Source organism: Carcharhinus amblyrhynchos, chromosome 14 (assembly GCF_965287045.1).
Source record: "Carcharhinus amblyrhynchos chromosome 14, sCarAmb.v2.hapA, whole genome shotgun sequence".
NCBI classification, from domain to species: Eukaryota; Metazoa; Chordata; class Chondrichthyes; order Carcharhiniformes; family Carcharhinidae; genus Carcharhinus; species Carcharhinus amblyrhynchos.
Window position 1 is genome coordinate 36,167,183 of NC_137337.1, and position 18,761 is coordinate 36,185,943.

The 18,761-nt window shown below is 40.7% G+C and overlaps 1 protein-coding gene across 1 annotated transcript in view; it reads left to right on the forward strand.

Moving 5' to 3' along the window:
• frmd6 (FERM domain containing 6) overlaps nucleotides 1-18,018 on the forward strand; it is a 128,776-nt gene extending 110,758 nt beyond the window's left edge. Inside the window, exons 12-14 of the mRNA XM_080202682.1 lie at nucleotides 4,775-4,906; nucleotides 9,289-9,380; nucleotides 13,265-18,018. Coding sequence (XP_080058808.1) covers nucleotides 4,775-4,906; nucleotides 9,289-9,380; nucleotides 13,265-13,552 — 512 coding nt within the window. The 3' untranslated portion in view covers nucleotides 13,553-18,018. The remainder of the gene's footprint in view (nucleotides 1-4,774; nucleotides 4,907-9,288; nucleotides 9,381-13,264) is intronic.
• Nucleotides 18,019-18,761: the final 743 nt, after the last annotated feature.

Genomic DNA, 18,761 nt, shown 5'->3' on the forward strand with positions numbered 1-18,761 from the left:
TGCGGAGAGTTACAGAGCAAAGAAATCTCGGGGTACAGGTTCATAACTCCTTGAAAGTGGACAGGTGGACAGAGTGGTGAAGAAGGCATTCGGCATGCTTGGTTTCACTGATCAGAACATTGAATACAGGAGTTGGTACGCCTTGTTGAAGTTTTACAAGACATTGGTAAGGCCACACTCAAAATACTGTGTACAGTTCTGGTCACCTTATTATAGAAAGGATATTATTAAACTAGAAAGAGCACAGAAGAGATTTACCAGGTTGCTACTGGGACTTGATGGTTTGAGTTGCAAGGAGAAGTTGGGTAGACCGGGATTTTTTTCTCTGGAGCGTGGAAGGCTTAGGGGTGATTTTACAGAGGTCTATAAAATAATGAGGGGTATAGATCAGCTAGATAGTCAACATCTTTTCTCAAAGGTTGAGGACTCTAAAACTAGGTTTAACTTGAGAGGGGAGAGATACAAAAGTGTCCAGAAGGGCAACTTTTTCACATAGAGGGTGGTGAGTGTCTGGAACAAGCTGCCAGAGGTAGTAGTAGAGGCGGATACAATTTTGTCTTTTAAAAAGCATTTAGACAGTTACATAGGTAAGATGGGTATAGAGGGATATGGGCCAATGCGAGCAATTGATATTAGCTGAGGGGTTTAAAAAAAAAGTGGCATGGACAAGTTGGGCTGAAGGACCTGTTTCCATGCTGTAAATCTCAATGACTCTATGAAACTGAATCTTGTGATTGCCTTATCCATATCCCTTGATTGACCTCACCTTTTATCCTACTTGTTTTTTAACACAGGAAGAGCATAATGACATAATGGTTAGCACCAAGGACCCGGGTTCAATTCCAGCCTTGGGTGACAGTGTGGAGTTTGCACATTCTCCCCATGGGTTTCCTCCGGGTCACCCAGTTTCTTATCCCAGTCCAAAGATTTAATTTGATTTGATTTATTATTGTTACATGTATTACTATACAGTGAAAAGCATTGTTTCTTGCGTGCTATACAGGCAAAGCATACCATTCACAGAGAAGGAAACGAGACAATGCAGAATGTAGTGTCACAGTCATAGCTAGGATGTAGAGAAAGATCAACTTAATGCAAGGTAAGCCCATTCAAAAGTCTGATGGCAGCAGGGAAGAAACTGTTCTTGAGTCAGTTGGAATGCGACCTCAGACTTTTGAATCCTTTTCCCAACAGAAGAAGGTGGAAGAGAGAATATCCAGGGTGTGTGGGGTCCTTAATTATGCTGGCTTTCCAAGGCAGCAGGAAGTGTTGACAGAGTCAATGGATGGGAGGCTGGTTTGCGTGCATGACCTTTGGTACGATATGCAGATTAGGTGGATTGGCCACGCTAACTTTCTCCTTAATGTCCCACGATGTACAGGTTAGGTGTATTAGCTAAGGTAAATGCATGGGGTTATGGGGATAGGACAAAAAGCGACCTAGGTAAGATGCTCTTGAGTATCAGTATAGACTTGATGAGCCAACTGGCTTTCTTCTGCATTGTAGGGATTCTATGGAGTAGGGCTAGGCCATTCAGCCCTTTGAACCTGCTTTCCCATTCACTAAAATCATGGCTGATTTAGTTACCTTCTCATCTCCACTTTCCATTCTGTATCCCATAATCCTCACCTCCCTTGTCAATCAAAACATTTCTCTAACTCAATCTTGAATACATCCAATGACCCAACCTCCACCGCTTTCTGGGGAAGGAAATTTCACATACTAGCTCAAAGAAAAAAATTCTCATTTCCATCTCAAATAGTGGACTTCTTATTCTTAAAGTGTATCCCCTAGTTCTGTCTCTCTCATGTGGAAACATTCTCCTAGTAGCCAACCTATCAAATCTCCCCAGGATCTTGTATGTTTCAATAAGATTATCTCTCATTCTTCTAATCTTCACAGCATATAGGCCAAACTTGTTTGATCTTTCTTCATAAGATAAGATCCTTATTCCAGGAATGAATCCCCGTGGTTGCATCCTGCACCTTGAACCTTAAGCTGTCACCTACAATGTTCAATAAAATAATTCCTATTCAGACTCACTTTTGAACTAATAGTTAAACTTTGAAATCTACATAGAATCTCTACACTGCAGAAGGAGGCCATTCGGCCCATGTGGTCTACACCAACCCTCCAAAGGAGCACTCCACCCAGGCCCACTCCCCTACTCTAGCCCCATAAACACACGTGCGCATTGTTCATGGCCAGTCCATGTTTGGGGTGTGGGAGGAAACTGGAGCACCCGGAGGAAACCCATGCAGACACAGGAAGAATGTGCAAACTCTACACAGTGACTCAAGGCCAGAATTGAACCAAGATCTTTGGTGCTGTGTGGCAGCAGTGCTGACCACAGTGTCACAGTGCCGCTCCATACATCTCTCTCAAACATTTTTAAAAAGTAAGGGAAAGGCTAATAAAGTCCTAAAACATGAGATAAATTGCTTTCTCAATTAATTGTTTTTTTTAGCTTCTGAAACGCACAAAGGAAGAAGTGAACTTTAACCCTAAAGCCTGCTGGGTTAGGCTTGATAGGAATCTCAAACCTAATGTTGCCCTGCCTTCAACCCGCCCCTTTCTGGGTCTAGCAGAGGTGGAACATGAGCCCGGCAGCTAACTATTGATAGGAGGCAGCGTGACAATTTAAACATTAATGAGGCTGCCGGTCCCAGATTTAAGTTGTTTTTCCGGTTTAACACCAGCTGTGTTTCACAGGCCTGGAGAAACCTGGCAGTTGGAGGGAGTTTCTCCCTGGTCCCCGCAAGCCTAAACTTGCCTCAAGTCAGCCTTCCTCCCTGCACTGTTGACCCCTCACCCCGCCCCTTTCTCCCTCTCCCAGGGGTTGGCCTCTTAGCACAAGCCCTCCTAATGGCGGCTGGCAGTCTCCCTACCCAATGATGCAGCCTGCCTTGTGCTCCCCGCCTAACTGGAAGCCAAACTGGACAATCCGGCTGATGTCAGGGCAGGAACCAGTGCACACGTGTCCTCACGTATGGCGTTTTGCATGTGGTGATACCCAGACTTTCAGGTTTCCCCTCCATAACCCAACCCTGTCACAATCAAGACTTTTGTCTGGATTTTACGGACTAGTTCGAGCATGTCTCTATTTACAGCACCTTTATTTCTACTGGCAGTTCAGTGTATTGATTTTGTAATGAATGTACTGAAAGCATGTGATGATTGTTCTGACACCCAGCAAAGCCATAAAATGCTTAAAAGAATCTGAAACCTGCCATTTCATAATACTGGGCTGCACCAAGGAAATAGGTAGAAAAACATGTTGGAGATGATTTGAATTAATTTACCAAAATGGGTGCAGATCATGACAATTCAGGTGAAGAATCATTCTGATCTTCAATCATTCTGGTCTTATATTTCCAGAATGCCAGCACTCTCAACATTTTCTATCATTTAGCTGATTTGCTTACTGAGTTCAGATTTAAATCATCCCTTGCAGAATCAGAGAATACTACAGTGCAGAAGAGGCCCTTTGGCCCATTGGGTCTGAACCACTGCATGAAAGACCCTGACCTGCTCACTTAATCCCACTTGCCAACACTTGGCCTGTAGTCTTAAATGTTGTGGTGTGCCAATTCCTCATCTTCATTTTAACACATTCTAGCAGTCGCTCACCCTTTGTTCAAAACAATACTCCATTTCATTTGTTCTTAACTTGCTCTTCACCTTGCTCAGTTGGCTCGACGATGGCTGGTATTTTCCAGTCGCGCCAGTCCAGCGGTGAGAATTGCCATGGGCTGAAGCAGAAAATTTGGAGAGCAATCAGAAGTCTGTTAACTTTAGGCTGGGATTTCCAATCCTGCCACTGCTGGCTGCACTGGAGAATCCTGCCTAATATAATTGAAAATGTAGCTAGAGGTTAGTGTCATCATATTAAATGTATGATTTACCTCTGTGGGAACATCTGAGACGTCTTTAGGAAGCTGAAGACCCCAGCTGAGTGAAGGTTTTTAATTTTCACCTTGCAAACTCCAAGTCACTCAGGAACTGTATAGATTCTTTGGAATTAGCCCCAGCAGCTGCTATTTTTTGTAATATTTAAAGCTAGTCATTTGGTAGTAAGGAACTTGAGAGCAGCTGAAAAAAAGGCAAATGTTGTCAAAGCTTTTCATCTTGTACTCGTCAGGACAATTCACAAGCATTCCAAATGTAAAGGGAATAGCAATTTATACTGCATGAGAAGAGAGTTGTGATTGGTTGGCAAGTGAGTAGAGACATTGCCATGGAGAATGTGCCAGTTGTCCATTTCTGATTGCCACCAATCAACACTTCTCCCAAGCAGTATAAATTGTTGTTCCCTTTACAGTTGGAATTCTTGTGAATTGTCCTGATGAGTGCAAGATAAAGAACTTTGACCACATGTGTCTTTTTATTGCAATACTCAATGATATTTGAAGAAACAGCTCAATACTATTAGAAAATATATACATACTCTTGCATCAGAGTATGACTGTATACAAAGGAAAGTTGTAGAGTACTTGTATGCTGATCTATTAAACCAACACCAATAATATGAAAAATCATTGGATAATTTTTCTTCAGGTAAATATGGATCTTTTATTTTGGCCAAGCTTGGATTTTATATTTTAAGCATGATATGTCTAGAATTTGGGAGAGTGGCTGTAATTTACCGAACTGTCTGGCACTGAGTCAACTTAACTGCCCCAGTCGGAAAAATACTCATCTTTCTCCCAATTGTGAGGTTGCAGAATGAAATTTTTAAAATTTGCTGGAGCTAAGTGTGTTGTTTCTATCCTAGAAATAGAAATGCTGGTTGATGATCCCAAGGACTTGGAGCAAGGACATGAGCTGGCTCCAGAGGTCAGTCCCGACATGTGTATTCACATCACCGAGGAGATGCTGATGCAACGGCAACTGAACGGACATGCTGGTGAGCAGTGGTGGGAGAATACCTTCCAGGGTGTTTTGAAACAATGTAGTAAAACCTCTTTATTTTTATATACACTCAAGGCCAAAGAATTGAGTGAAAAGTTTGAAAAATGCACTAAGAACAGTTAATGTAAGAACCTACAGTCATTTTATTGTTAATTCAAATCCATGGTGACACAGTGGTTAGCACCTCTGCCTCACAGCTCCAGGGACCCAGGTTCAATTCTGGCCTTGGATCACTATGCGGAGTCTGCACACTCTCCTCATGTCTGCGTGAGTTTCCTCCAGGTGCTCCGGTTTTCTCCACAGTCTGAAAGACATGCTAGATAGCTGCATTGGTCATGCTAAATTCACCCTCCGTTTACCCAAACAGGTGCCAGAGTGTGGCAACTAGGGGATCTTCACAGTAAATTTATTGTAGTGTTAGTGTAAGCCTACCTGTGATCCTAATGAATCAACTTAAATTTAAGATGTGCAGATTAGGTGAATTGACCATGCTGAATTGTTGTTTAATGTCTAAAAATGTGTATGTTAGGTGGATTAGCCATGGTAACGTGCGTGGTTACAGGGATAGAGTAGGGGCGAGGGCCTGGATAAGATTCTCTGTCAGAGGGTTGGTGCAGACTCGATGGACCGAATGACTTTTTCTGAACTGTAGGAATGCTATTAAAAAATAATTTCTTTATGTGAAAAACATCAGGCCTGAAATTCCTTGATAAATTCAGGCAGATATTCTACCAGTATCTGCTCCTTTCTGGTCCTGATGCAGATTCTATCAGGGTTGGGTTGAAGGTTGGTCCTCCCAATCTTACATACCCACCGTCTTAGCATCATTGTAAAACAACAGAGTAAGGTTCCCGACTGGAAATCCTGCTATAGTTCCATCTATCATACAGGTAAAATACACTGCGATACAGGAGGTGTGAGTGGGACCCACGATGCCAGTTTCTGATGTAGAAACAATTCCAGAGCAATTGGTTTCTCTTGGGAAAGTTATAACGGAATGGCAAAAATGTTATTCTTTGACCGGAGCGGTCCACCTTCACCAGGATGAGATGGTGACATTGTGGAATGGGTACAGACGAGGGGGCAGCGTCCCTTTGTGCTAATGACCCTGTTGCCAGGTTGTGGGGTGAGATCAGTAAGGCAGACTGGCAGGTTGATGTGCCAGCCACTATACATTCAACAGGAGGAGCTCACCAGGAATTTTTTGACTGTTGCATTTCTGTGGTTTCTCAGCTGACTAGCTGTCTCTCAAATTATATATTTGGCATACTGTGTTCTGGTGATGTAGCGAAGAAAGGCCATCAATCCCTGGAACGTTAAATCAGTATTTTGTAAGTAAGCCAGCCCGGATAATACAGCTTCCCACGGTAGAGAGCTGATTGTGGTCCAAGAACTGACTGCCCCTTTTTTCAGACGACAGTATGGTACTATTCTTTGTTTATCCACTGGAGTAAAAAGCAGCTGGGAACAGACAAAGGTTTTACTTGAACGTTCCAAAAAAGAGTAAAATGCCATTTCTCGTAAGATGTTTATTTTCTTGAGTTCCGCCTTTCTAGACGATAACAGAACAATTTGTTAAAAATGTTAATGTTTCAAATTGATGACCTTTGGTTAGAACTGATGAAAGGTCACCAGGGTAACACAATAATTCTTTTCCAAAGTTGCTGCCGGTTTTCTGAACATTTCCAATGTTCGCTGTTTTTAGTTCAGATTTCCACGTTACTTTTGATTTTGTATTGAGATAATTAAAACATTGCGCATATTTAAAAATGCATCACTCACACAAGTGTTTCAATGCTCTTGTTGCCACCATTTCTTTTAGAATTTCTGTTCATGCAAAAGGGCATTTCTGTGATAGTGACAGAAGATTAGCCAGAGCTAATATTACTCTTAGATTAAATGTTAAACCAAGGCCCCACATATCTATTTCTGTGGGTTAAATGGTTTAGTAAAATTCGATAGCTCTAGTCAAGAACAAGCAGTTTTCCCAGTTTCTCGGCAAGTCAGGGTAGGTGTCGGATCGAGCCAGGATGGGTCTTTGTCAGCTTGGGGTTGTTTACGTCTCTTGTAGGGACTTTGAATTGGATTCAATTTGAATTTAATTTGGTTTTTGGAGCAAGCGAGGAACAGATTTGAGTTTGCCTGGTCCATTCTTTATAACTTTATAAGACCCTTGTCAGACCCCACTTGGAGTACTATGCGCAGTTCTGGTCACCTCACTACAGGAAAGATGTGGAAGCTATTGAGAGGGTGCAGAGGAGATTTACAAGGACTTTGCCTGGATTGGGAGGCATGCCTTATGAAGATAGGTTAAGGGAGCTAGGTCTGTTCTCCCTGGAGAGACGAAGGTTGAGAGGCGACCTGATAGAGGTTTATAAAATGTTGAGAGGAATAGATAAGGTGGATTCTCGGAGGCTATTTCCCAGGGCTGAAATAGTCGCTGTGAGAGGACACAGGTTTAAGGTGCTGGGAAGCAAGTACAGACGAGATGTCGGGGTAAGTTTTTCACTCAGAGGGTGGTGAGTGAGTGGAATCGGCTGCCGTTGGTGGTGGTAGAGGCGAACTCGCTGGGGTCTTTTAAAAGACTTCTGGATGAGTGTATGGGATTTAATGGGATTGGGAGTTACAGATAGTTCTATGGCTTGGTAGGTATGGGTGTGATCAGCGCAACTTGTGGGCCGAAGGGTCTGTTTGTGCTGTAATGTTCTATGTTCTATTCTGAGTATTAGCTTAGTAACTTTAAGAATGGAGTAAAGTTTTTTTAAACAAAGGGGCTTTTGGCTGAGACCAAGCATTGAATCAAGCACAGGATGGAGTGCAAAGCTTTACCTTGTCAGCTTGGATCTTGTTTGTGGGGACCATGAGTTGAGTTCAATTGGAATTTGGGTTTTGGAGCGGGCGTGGATTTGGGTTTGCCTGGTCTGCCCTGAGCATTGGCTTTGTATCTTTAAGAATGGAGTAAAACATGTTTTTAAAATATTCCTCCATTAACAAATGCTACCGTAAAAATGAAGTGGATTAAGTGACCATTCATCTCATTCCCATTTGTAATATCACTACTGGATTTGCCCACCTAGAGTAATTATGCTTCAGGCTAATTCATTAAACAATTATTGTCGATATTTTAAAGTAATCTAACATTGCCAGAATGATGCACCTTGCAAGGAGTGACAGGCATTGAATTTATTTCCTCAGCCTTCCGATCATGCTTTATTTACAGTACAAAGAGCTGGAAATGCGTATGGATGCTGGTGCCACAATGCCAATATCGCATCTGGAACCTCATGAATATTGTGCCCAATGAAAGCAACAGGAGAGAAATGAACAGAACGAATGACAGAGAATGAAATAGAGGGAATAAGAATCAAATTACATATGGAAAGAAAGAGTGGATTAAGAGTGAAAGAAAATAAACGTCAGGAAGGGAAGGTCAGGAAAAAAATGAAAACCATTAGCAGAAGAAGCTGACAGAGTAACTCAGTTGTGTTGTGAATTGTTGTATTGGGTCTTGAGAAGTTGCGAGTGAATGACAGGGCAGGTGTGTTATACATAGAAACATTTTTATTCATACTGTATGCAAAAGTGATCTTTTTGAAAAAAATCTGTCTAATTTACATTTCTGAATGTCATAACATGTTTGCAACTGAAATTGATCACCTTCCAACACTCACGGCCTCAAAACTATCACATTGATGGATTTTAAGTTTATTTTTGAAAGCTTTCAGGAATTGCTGGTCTGGGGAGCCCTCAGCTCCATTTGTTTCTTTTCTGAGTCTCCAAGGTTGCGTTTCATATCAGGGTCATAAATTATGTCATCATCAGGGTCCTTATGACATGAATTACTAGCTCTTAACTGGAAGCAGGGGATAAGTCCAGCAATTTCTGAAGATACAATTCAATACAGAGGCTCACTGAGGTTGCAAATATTTGACTTTTTTGTCAAGGCTACTGGCTCAAATCATCTCATTTGCGAAGAATTGGAACTCATGCCTTATTTCTTCCTAATCACAATTGTGGGGTTTTTTTTAATGATGTGGAGATGCAGGCATTGGACTGGGGTGGGCACAATAAGAAGTCTCACAACACCAGGTTAAAGCCCAACAGATTTATTTGGAATCATGAGCTTTTGGAGGCGCTGCTCCTTCATCAGGTGAGTGATCTGTTGGTCTTTTAATTTGGTGTTGTGAGACTTCTTGCAGTTTCTTTATACGGACTGATATTAGCAAGCATTGTTAATTCACTTTTTTTGAGCAAATTCTAATGTTCAGAGCACTCTATTCAGTGGTGGATGAAATGGCGAGTTGTTGGTCACCTCCTCAGCCTGTGTTTGTAAAGGATTTTGCAATATTTTAATAGCACCTATTTCATTTGCTGCAGGACTGATAGTGCGGGAGCTGAGTTCTTCCACTTCCAGTTCTTCTGAAACAGTGGTGAGACTTTATGGCCAAAGTATAGATTCATTACCACAGGTGAGTTCACCCCGCATGATTAAAATCAAACCTATCTGGATCTGTTTCACAAGTACACATTCTCCTTTTCTTCAAATAAATTGCTCTGCTATTTGTCAGTGTACAATTGATGAACTAACCAACAAAGCCACAAGGGTGTTTTTTCATTCCGGAAAGCTGATTTGAACTCCCTGCCATCTCAGCCCAGCACGAGCCCAGTGGAAATAGTGTAGGCGGGTTTGGGGCAGGGTTAGGATGGCAGGGGGCATTTTGAGGCCAGTTTCCTTTGGCCTCCAGCAGGAGTCAGAATTGACATGCAGATGCGGTTCAGGGTCTAATGTGAGGCGCTTGGGGCCTTTGGGCATTATTGATTTCAGATTAATTTTGCCAATGAGGTTAATTAGATTAGCTTTTCAAACATGCTTTACCACCCAAAACTTATGTTGATCAAATATCTGCTTACAGAAACCAACTGAGAACTTGCGTTACGATTGTGTTCCTCCCAACAAACAAATAATTGGCTGACATCTATCCTGCTTTTGTTCAGTTTTAAGCATATTCAAGTTCTGGTTCAAGCAGGGTGAAATGGGATTTGCAGCTGACTTCTTGAGTAATGAATCATTCCCATGCCAGAGGGCAGAGGTCAGGCCTGGGGAGGGGAGGCAATTTCCTGCTTACGGCAAAGCCTGTCAGATGTGGAACCTTCCACAAGGGTGGTATGTGGTGGATCACCCAAAGGCAAGCAACTGCTCTTGTCAAGGAGATTAAAGCTGTTACTTGTGTAAATTTATTATTCAATTTTTAAACATAGTCAATAACGTAGTGATTTCTACTATACTCAAGGCAAAGCAAGCTGAAAGATTTTGCTTTAAAAGAACACACTTGTCCACTAAGCAACACAGACAGTTACAGATGAAAATACAATAAGGTAGAGAGTTTCACAGTGACTTCATCACAGACATGGCCACTTTTGCAGCTAGATTGGTTTTTAAAAAGGAAATCCTGAAATATGACTTGAAGAATCACAGAATCTCTATAGCGCAGAAGAAGGCCATTTGGCCCTCGAGTCTGCACCGACAACAAACCTACCCAGGCCCAATCCCTGTAACCCCACATATTTACCTTGTTAGTCTCCCTGACGCTGAGGGGCAATTTAATATGGCCAATCAGCCTAACCTGCACATCTTTTGGAGTGTGGGAGGAAATTGGAGCACCTGGAGGAAACCCACACAAACACGGGGTGAATGTGCAGACTTCACACTGCCAGTCACCCAAGCTGGAATCAAACCTGGGTCCCTGGCGCTGTGAGGCAGCAGTGCTAACCACTGTGTCACCGTACCGCCCAAAGAAGAACTGCAGGTTGCTTTGCAAAGTCGGCAGAAACTGTTAGAGGCGAGCTCTTCCTTTTGTGGTGGTAATATATTTAAAGAGATCAAACAATGAATTCCAAATTAGCATAATTCAAGCAGTTTCTGCAATAAAACAGACAGAACATTTCTCAGATTTATCTCTAGCAACGTTTTAAGGGAATTCAAATTAAACGTTTACACTTTTAATGCCTGCAGCAACCAAATCAGCTACGCAGCCCCCACTCTGTGCCGCTGCTAATGTTTCAGCTAAAGTGAAACATCTGCTATATACTACTGACAGTGGTGAAGGTCATTCTGACCCTTTTATGCCACCATGACCTTCCATAAACCAATAGAAGACATCACAGGAGTCAGACACTTCTCTTGGGCAGCTAATATTTTCCTTTTTGCACAACTGTAAAATGCCAATCTGCAATATCTCTGGAATAAGCAAATCATCTTGTACCAGGGTGCACACTTGTGCAATGTGTGTTTGTGTACATTTACCCCTTCTGTGTTGAAAACTTCTCCATGCTGCTTGTAGTTGTGCTCTGTGATTCAATACTTCCCCAGACAAGGGAATAGCAGAGTGAATGGTTTGCTACCCGCGGCAATGGTCACAGAAGACACAGTGCCTGTGCCTGTGATTAGTCCTCTTTGACCTGGCAGGGATCTTATTACTCTGGGAAGCAGCACTTACTGTTACTAATGCAAAGCTGCATGATGATTCAGAATGGACTTGAGTCCGAACCAGTTGTTCCTGCAATATTCCAAGCATGCTACTGATGGACGGTATCCCTTTATTTACGCACATTTATCTCTTAAAGCTTGCAACTATGAGTTTCCAGAATCCATTTTTTTGCTGGTTGTCTGTAACTGTTCTTGGGTTGAAGCTTGCACAACAGTAGAGGACTAGGTCAACAGAAATATAAGCTTTTATTTTAACCCAACACACCCAGTAAAGGGGTGGCATGGTGGCACAGTGATTAGCACTGCTGTCTCACAGCGCCAGATACTTGGGTTTGATTCCCGGCTTGGATCACTGTCTGTGTGGAGTTTGCATATTTTCCCCATGTCTGCATGGATTTCCTCCAAGTGCTCTGGTTTCCTCCCACCGTCCAAAGATGTGTGGGTTAGGTGAATTGGCCATGCTAAATTGATCCTTAATGTCAAGGGGAGCTAGGGTAAATGCATGGGGTTATGGGGAAAAAACCCGGGTGGGATTGTGCTTGGTGCAGACTCGATGGGTCAAATGGCCTCCTTCTGCACTAGGATTCTATGAAAACATGGTAAGTGAGCAGTTTTCCACCCTGCCCCTCCGTGGAATACTGCTGACTGCCATCTTAATTCCAGAGTTGAATCAGATCAGAGTGGCACCTGCTAGACTAGACATACGCACCCTATGAATAAATTGAAATAGTGGTCTTGGTGGCATTTGGATCCCGGTACCATTGTAACTGGATGGGTCAAAAGCTTCATCAAGCAGCAAGTTTTTTTTAATTCATTCATGGGACATGAGTGTCACTTGCACGCCAGCATTTATTGCCCATCCCTAGTTATCCTTGTGAAGGTGGTGATGAACTGAGTGGCTTGCTGTGCCATTTCAGAGGGCAGTTAAGAGTCAGCCACATGGCTGTGGTTTTGGAGTCATATGTAGGCCAGATTTCCTTCCTTAAAGGACATTAGTGAACCAGTTGGGTTTTTCTGACAATCGACAATGGTTTCATGGTCATCAGTAGATTCTTAATTCCAGATATTTTTATTGAATTTAAATTTTACCACCTGCCTTGATGGGATTCAAACCCGGTTCTCCAGAACATTAGCTGAGTTCCTGCATTAATAGTCTAGTGATAATGCCACTAGGCCATTGCCTCCCTTTAAGTGGACTGAGTAAAATTTGAGGCAGCCTTTAGTCCAATCTAACCATAGCACTTTTATAATGCTCTGACCATAAGACATTAAGTGAATATGGACACACATGTGCTAACAAGAAATGCTACTAAAGTGGCCCACAAAAATCTACACTCCTAAAGAGTATAACTTGACATGCTGAGCTCTTAACAACATAGTCATTTAGGTTAACTGGAACCTAAAGCTGATGCACACGTACTATGTAAAGTGGTGGCACAGGTTATATACGGAGTTAAGATCCAAAATTATAATCTAAAATCCAAACTGGGTGATTTTATCCATTCAAATGTCCCATCCTTTTTAGATCAATTGGTTAACTTGATTGTGTTCAGAAAGCTTCCGTACTTGCAACAGAGAAAAATCTTGAGTCCTAGCTAAAGGAAGGTTTCCAAAGTTCAGCTGTATTTAATTTTGCTTACTTTTGGTGTGTGGAATTAAATTTTAAGCCCTTCCGTTGAATTTTGACAAACATCTATTCTGGGATACAATAATTAAGAATTTCCTGTCAGCTTTTTGCTTTGTTTATTTTAAGTCTATTTGCAACATTTTCACAGAGAATAACTTAATAGAGACTTCTGATCAATTGAAATTTTGAAAAAATTTGAATGAAATGGTGACTTGTGCATTGATATTGCTACATTGCAGCCTGTGTGCAGAAAACCAAAGACCTCCACAGACCGGCACAGCCAAAGCTTGGATGATATTCGTCTTTATCAGAAGGACTTTATGGAGATAGCCACCCTTTGCCAAGATGCTGCTCAGAGCTACACATTTGGCTGTGCTCATAATCTGAATGAGGAAGGTAATTGCTGTAATCGGTGCTTGGCTGAACAGTACAATGCAACAAAGGAAACCTTCATTGTCAAACGAACGAGTAAATATTCATCTCTGGACCTTACAGCTGACGACTCGGTTCCTGAATTTGTGGTTTGAACATTGGATTTGAACTATGCATTTGAGCTGTGTACTGTAAGCCTGGCTGCCCACTGCATTCCCAACAACCTTCCAAAGCCATTGCCTACACTTCACTGTCAAGTTGAAAGACTTTTTGTTTCAGCTGCCCAAGGAACAGTTAGTTTATATTCTGCAGTTCTTCCACGTTTCTGCACAAAAAAACAGCTCACAACGCAATGGATGCCAAGAAGCCAAAGAAATATGTTCAGCAGGAATCTAAAACAATGATAAGAAGATGTATATTTTTGAGAGTCAAAGAACCTTCAGTTACAGAAAGATAGTCAGAATTCTTTGCACATTGACTCTTCCGTGGAGAATTAAATCCATGGCGTTTGGAGTATTACAGTTCAGTATTACACAAACAGAGATCTTTCAAAAAAAGAACTTGTTTTTTTTAATCAAGCAAATTAGTTCAAATGTTATTATTAAGTATAACCTTAGGGTTCTTAACACTTGTGTGTCAGTGGTACCATTACTATGTTGTTGATCAACTTCTTTGAAAATATTTGAGTTAAGATGTAGACTTGACCTTGGTACTGTGAACCTTGCAGTGTTGTGCTCGTTCAGTAGTATTCCTGTACCTTTCTAGGTGCCTTTCTGGTTCTTGCTTGTCGGATGTGTATGTATGCAGTGACAATCAGAAATGCTCCTCCAGCTGCAGCCTCTCAGCCCTGCCCATAATATAAGATGCCATGTAGAAAAATTACAGATCCCGTGGGAGATTATTTGCCCTCTATATGGATGCATGCAATTATATGGAAGGTTGCAACTATAAACTTGCTTTGGGCAAGGTGTGGGATTGTTGGCCAATTTGAATTTTGCTGCGGTTAGCTGGTAAATTCCAGTGACCTCCCCCTCAAGGTGGATGTGGCCATTCTGTAAGAATGAGGAGCTGATTGCACATTGAAAGTGGAGCCAAATAGTTTGCTGGTGAGCCAACAAAAATATAAGCTGGTGGGTAAGGCCAAATGGCTAAGTTCCAGTGTACCAAGGTACATACTCCATGTCGAGTATTTTTGAACACAAAAGGTTTGTATTCAATGACACGCTACTTTGTTTATATACAATCACTCAATACATAATATGTTTCCAAATTCACATTGCTGTTTTATTCAATCTCATCTGGATTGGTTTTAATACCCATGGTTTGCATCAAGTTTCAATCTAAATTCCAGTGGTTCGCTCAAGTAACTACGATGCGAGACAGCACAAGTCAGGCGAAGGTGTTTTTTCAAGCATTACAGTCAAGAATGACAATGTCCCACAGAAATGAAGCAGTTCTCAGCCTCAGAACAAAGATTTTGATAGCAGAAAACAGCCTTAGCTTTCCATCAAGTTTTACACATAGTACAAGTGTAATGGATGACAAGGGAATTAATGAAATACATTATAGGAAATCTTTTACGTTTCATTAAGACAGAGTGATATTTACATTATGGCTGACACAGAAATTAGCTTTGTGAGATGAACTAGCTTGATTGCTAACTGGCTAATTTTTCAACCTGATGCATAGTCTTTTACAATACATTATTGATTGCCATATTTTAACATTTAGCAGCATTTTTGCAACTGGAATAGTTTCTTAAAATATTTTTTGATATGAAACATGTTTTTATTGGTATTTTTGTATAACTGATATTTTTACATGAAATTCTATTAATCAAGTAGTAGTTAAGTGCAGTGCAATTTTTAGCAGTATTACGACAATCATTAGCAGTGATGGAAGCAGTATTATAAACTGATAATTTCAATTGGGGTTAATATTTGTAAGGAAATATTGTGTCTAGGGTCAGTAAATGGGTTGGCCCTGTGGAAACTCTGGATTAGTCTTCCCCCCTCCCCACATAGGTACATTCATGATCTCTGCAGAGTTGGAGGGCAGTGATGTTACTTCATGAAGGATCATGGTACACCGTTCACAGTGATTGAGCAAAGATGAATCAACTCTGCTTCCAGTCACACATCACGCAGAACACTAGCTTCAGTAACCAGGTAGGATTTGTTTGGGGCTTTCATCATACCCTAAGGCTGGGAGTTTCCAGTCCCGCCTGTAGCCAGGATTTTCTGGTGTCACCTAAAGTCAATGGATGTTTGGCTGCCTCTCTGAATTTTCCGTTCTTCCCGTAACAGGTCCCAGCCATAGATCTTTTCACTGTATGCAGTTACGTGTTTTACTTTTAAGGCAGAAGTAGATAGATCCTTGATAAGCAAAGGGGTGAAAGGTTATCAGGGGTAGGGAGGCATGTGGAGTTGAGGTTATTAATAGGTCTGCCATATTTGAATGGCTGAGCAGGCTCAAAGGACCGAGTGGCCTACTGCTACTAGTCTGTATGTTCATATACGTAACCTTCAAATTTTTAAAATAAGATTATTGAGCTAACGATTGAATAACAGTAAGGTATATTCATAAGAACTAATCAGTCGGCATTATTTTCCAATATATCATATTGGCAAAAGTACCCATGTTTACCGGTAGCTACAGTCTGAAAATGCATCCTATTATTTTAAAACAAATGAAATTCTCCAGAATTTCCCTTTTTAATTACTGATGCATTGTGTGGCAACTTGGCAATAATGGCAGAAGACCTTGTAAATGAACCATGTCCTTTATAAAAGATACTCCCATCAGGAGTATTGTGAAATTAGATATATCTCTTGGGGCTAAAGGGGTCAAGGGATATGGGAGGAAGGGAGGATCAGGATATTGAACTCCATGATCAGCCAGGAACAAAATGAATGGTGGAGCAGGTTCAAAGGGCTGAATGGCCTGCCCCTGCTTTGAGTTTCTATGTTTCTATGACTTTGATTAGATTATTGAAATAATAGAATTATATGTAGCATTTGTATGAGAGTTCTTTTAATGAAAGTGATGCAAGAGGTATGTTATTAGCTGAAGCTTGTAATTGAAGTCACACTGTTCAGTCTTTGTCCCCACATTATTACAGGTAACACAGGCAGGATTATTGAAATTCCATCTGTTTCAAGATGATGGGGTGAAAGGGAGAAGAACTGAAATATCGGAGAAACTTTTATTTCCATATATATGTATATCGATGGTAATTAATAAAATTCCAGTCTTTCCACAGGTATAGATCCATCCATTAGTCTTCAGTGAAAATGGGTTCACATGTCTAGGGAATCCCATTAATGCTAAATCTCCTGTGCACAGAATGTATCCGAATCAAACAACTGTTTCAAGAAAAGGACATGAATGCAAAAATCATTAGCTATTAATTATAGGAGATCCTCAGTAGAAACCCGTTATCCGACCACATTTAGTATGTACATTTTTTAAGGGCATGAATACATTACTATACAGCCATAGTTCCATTTGGCAGAGTCATGAGAATTGGAAACAAGTGGCGTGCACAGAGAAAATAGATTATAAATTAACTGACTTGCGTTTGACATACCACTGATGTGCCACTGGTCATTTGTGCAGAAGTTAAACAAACATCGGTTTTGGCAGTTTATCAAAACTCGACATTAGGTGGAAATTCCCAGTTTCTGACACCCTAACAACAACTGAATACAAGATCTCTTAAAAAACGTTCTACTAAAATTTATATTTTCAGGATTACCAGGTTTGTCTCAACTACACATATCTTGAAAGTGGATAATAGTATGCTTGTTTACATTGTCAACTCCATGCTTTTGCATGTGGTTCTTTGGACTTCTAGGAAATACCATTCAAAATAATCTTCCCATCAGAGACAAAGAACCTCTTTGTTAATGTCTGCTTTTCAAAAATCATCCACCAACTAAACAGATCTTTAAAAATTGTGATTCTGTATTAATAAGAAAAAGTAAATAAAAATAACAAATTCTGTATTAAATAAGGATTCACGTGATTCAAAAAGGGTGGTCCCCCCACTTTGATTTAAACAATGACCATAACTAATTTTCTATTAATTCTAATTAAGTTGGGATACTTGTCATCAAGGTTGATAATTGAAACATATTGTATTACAGAGAACCCTATTATTGTCACATTTCTTGTGATCTGATTTTGAAATTTAGAACACAGATGGACTTTTTGGCTAAACACAATGCTTTATCTTACAAAGGAACAACTCCCTTTCAGTTATTTTTCCAGTCTTGTTTTTGTTCATACTTTTTATTGGCTTTGCAGAATTTGGGCTTCAGTCTATCCAAATATCCAGCGACATCTGGAACTATACTGAAAAATTGCATTGGTTATTTATTCCAAATCTAGGTTTTATGCGTTAGTTTAAAGAAGGCCAACTTTTTAGCAACATATCCTTTCATATAATAATTGCACAAACCATAAAGAATCCTTTCTGTGAAAGGAGCTCCTATCAGGATATGTAAAATAAGAGACTACTGTGCAACTTGTAATTGAATTACTTTGGAGAATGAAGTCCGATGTGTATCTTCAAGGTACAAATGCCAAAATATAATAAAAATACATTTGTTTGAATTTATCACTGCTCTATGTATTAATTTCAGGTCAAGCTTGTAACTGAAGTTGCATAATGCGTTATTGGTTTCTGATCTGAAAGTCGCAGGACAATGTCCTTATAATCTCCCCACATCAGTTGATCAGTCCTTAGAGGAACTTAATTTGGAAGCAAGGTGATATTGTTTAAAGTTTTAAAGCTTATTTATTAGGGTCACAAGTAGGCTTACATTAACACTGCGATGAAGTTACTGTGAAAATTCCTTAGTCGTCAAACTCCAACTCCTGTTCGGGTGCACTGAAGGAGAATTTAGCATGGCCAATGCACCTAATCAGCACGTCTTTAGGACCGTGAGAGAAAACTGGAGCACCTGGAGGAACCCCACGCAGACACAGGGAGAATGTGCAAAATCCACACAGATACTGATCCGGGTCCCTGGTGCTGTGAAGCAGCAGTGCTTGCCACATGCCACCCCATTTATTTCAGTTACTAAGTGACTAGGATGATTGCCACAAAGAAGTCTGTGGCTCAGACTGCCATACCTGTTATTTGTTGAAATTAGACAAAAAATAAATTGTTAAATAAAACAACTTGCTTTAATTTAAACACTTGTGAAATGGGTCAGAAACATCAGCATTGGAAATCTATAGTGGAACTCTTGCCCATTGTCTGCATTGACAACTACTTGGTTTTCTTTTCCTCAAATTAGCAAGGGAGAATGCAATGGTTGTATTGAACTTAACAGCTCACAATAACAATCTGAGACC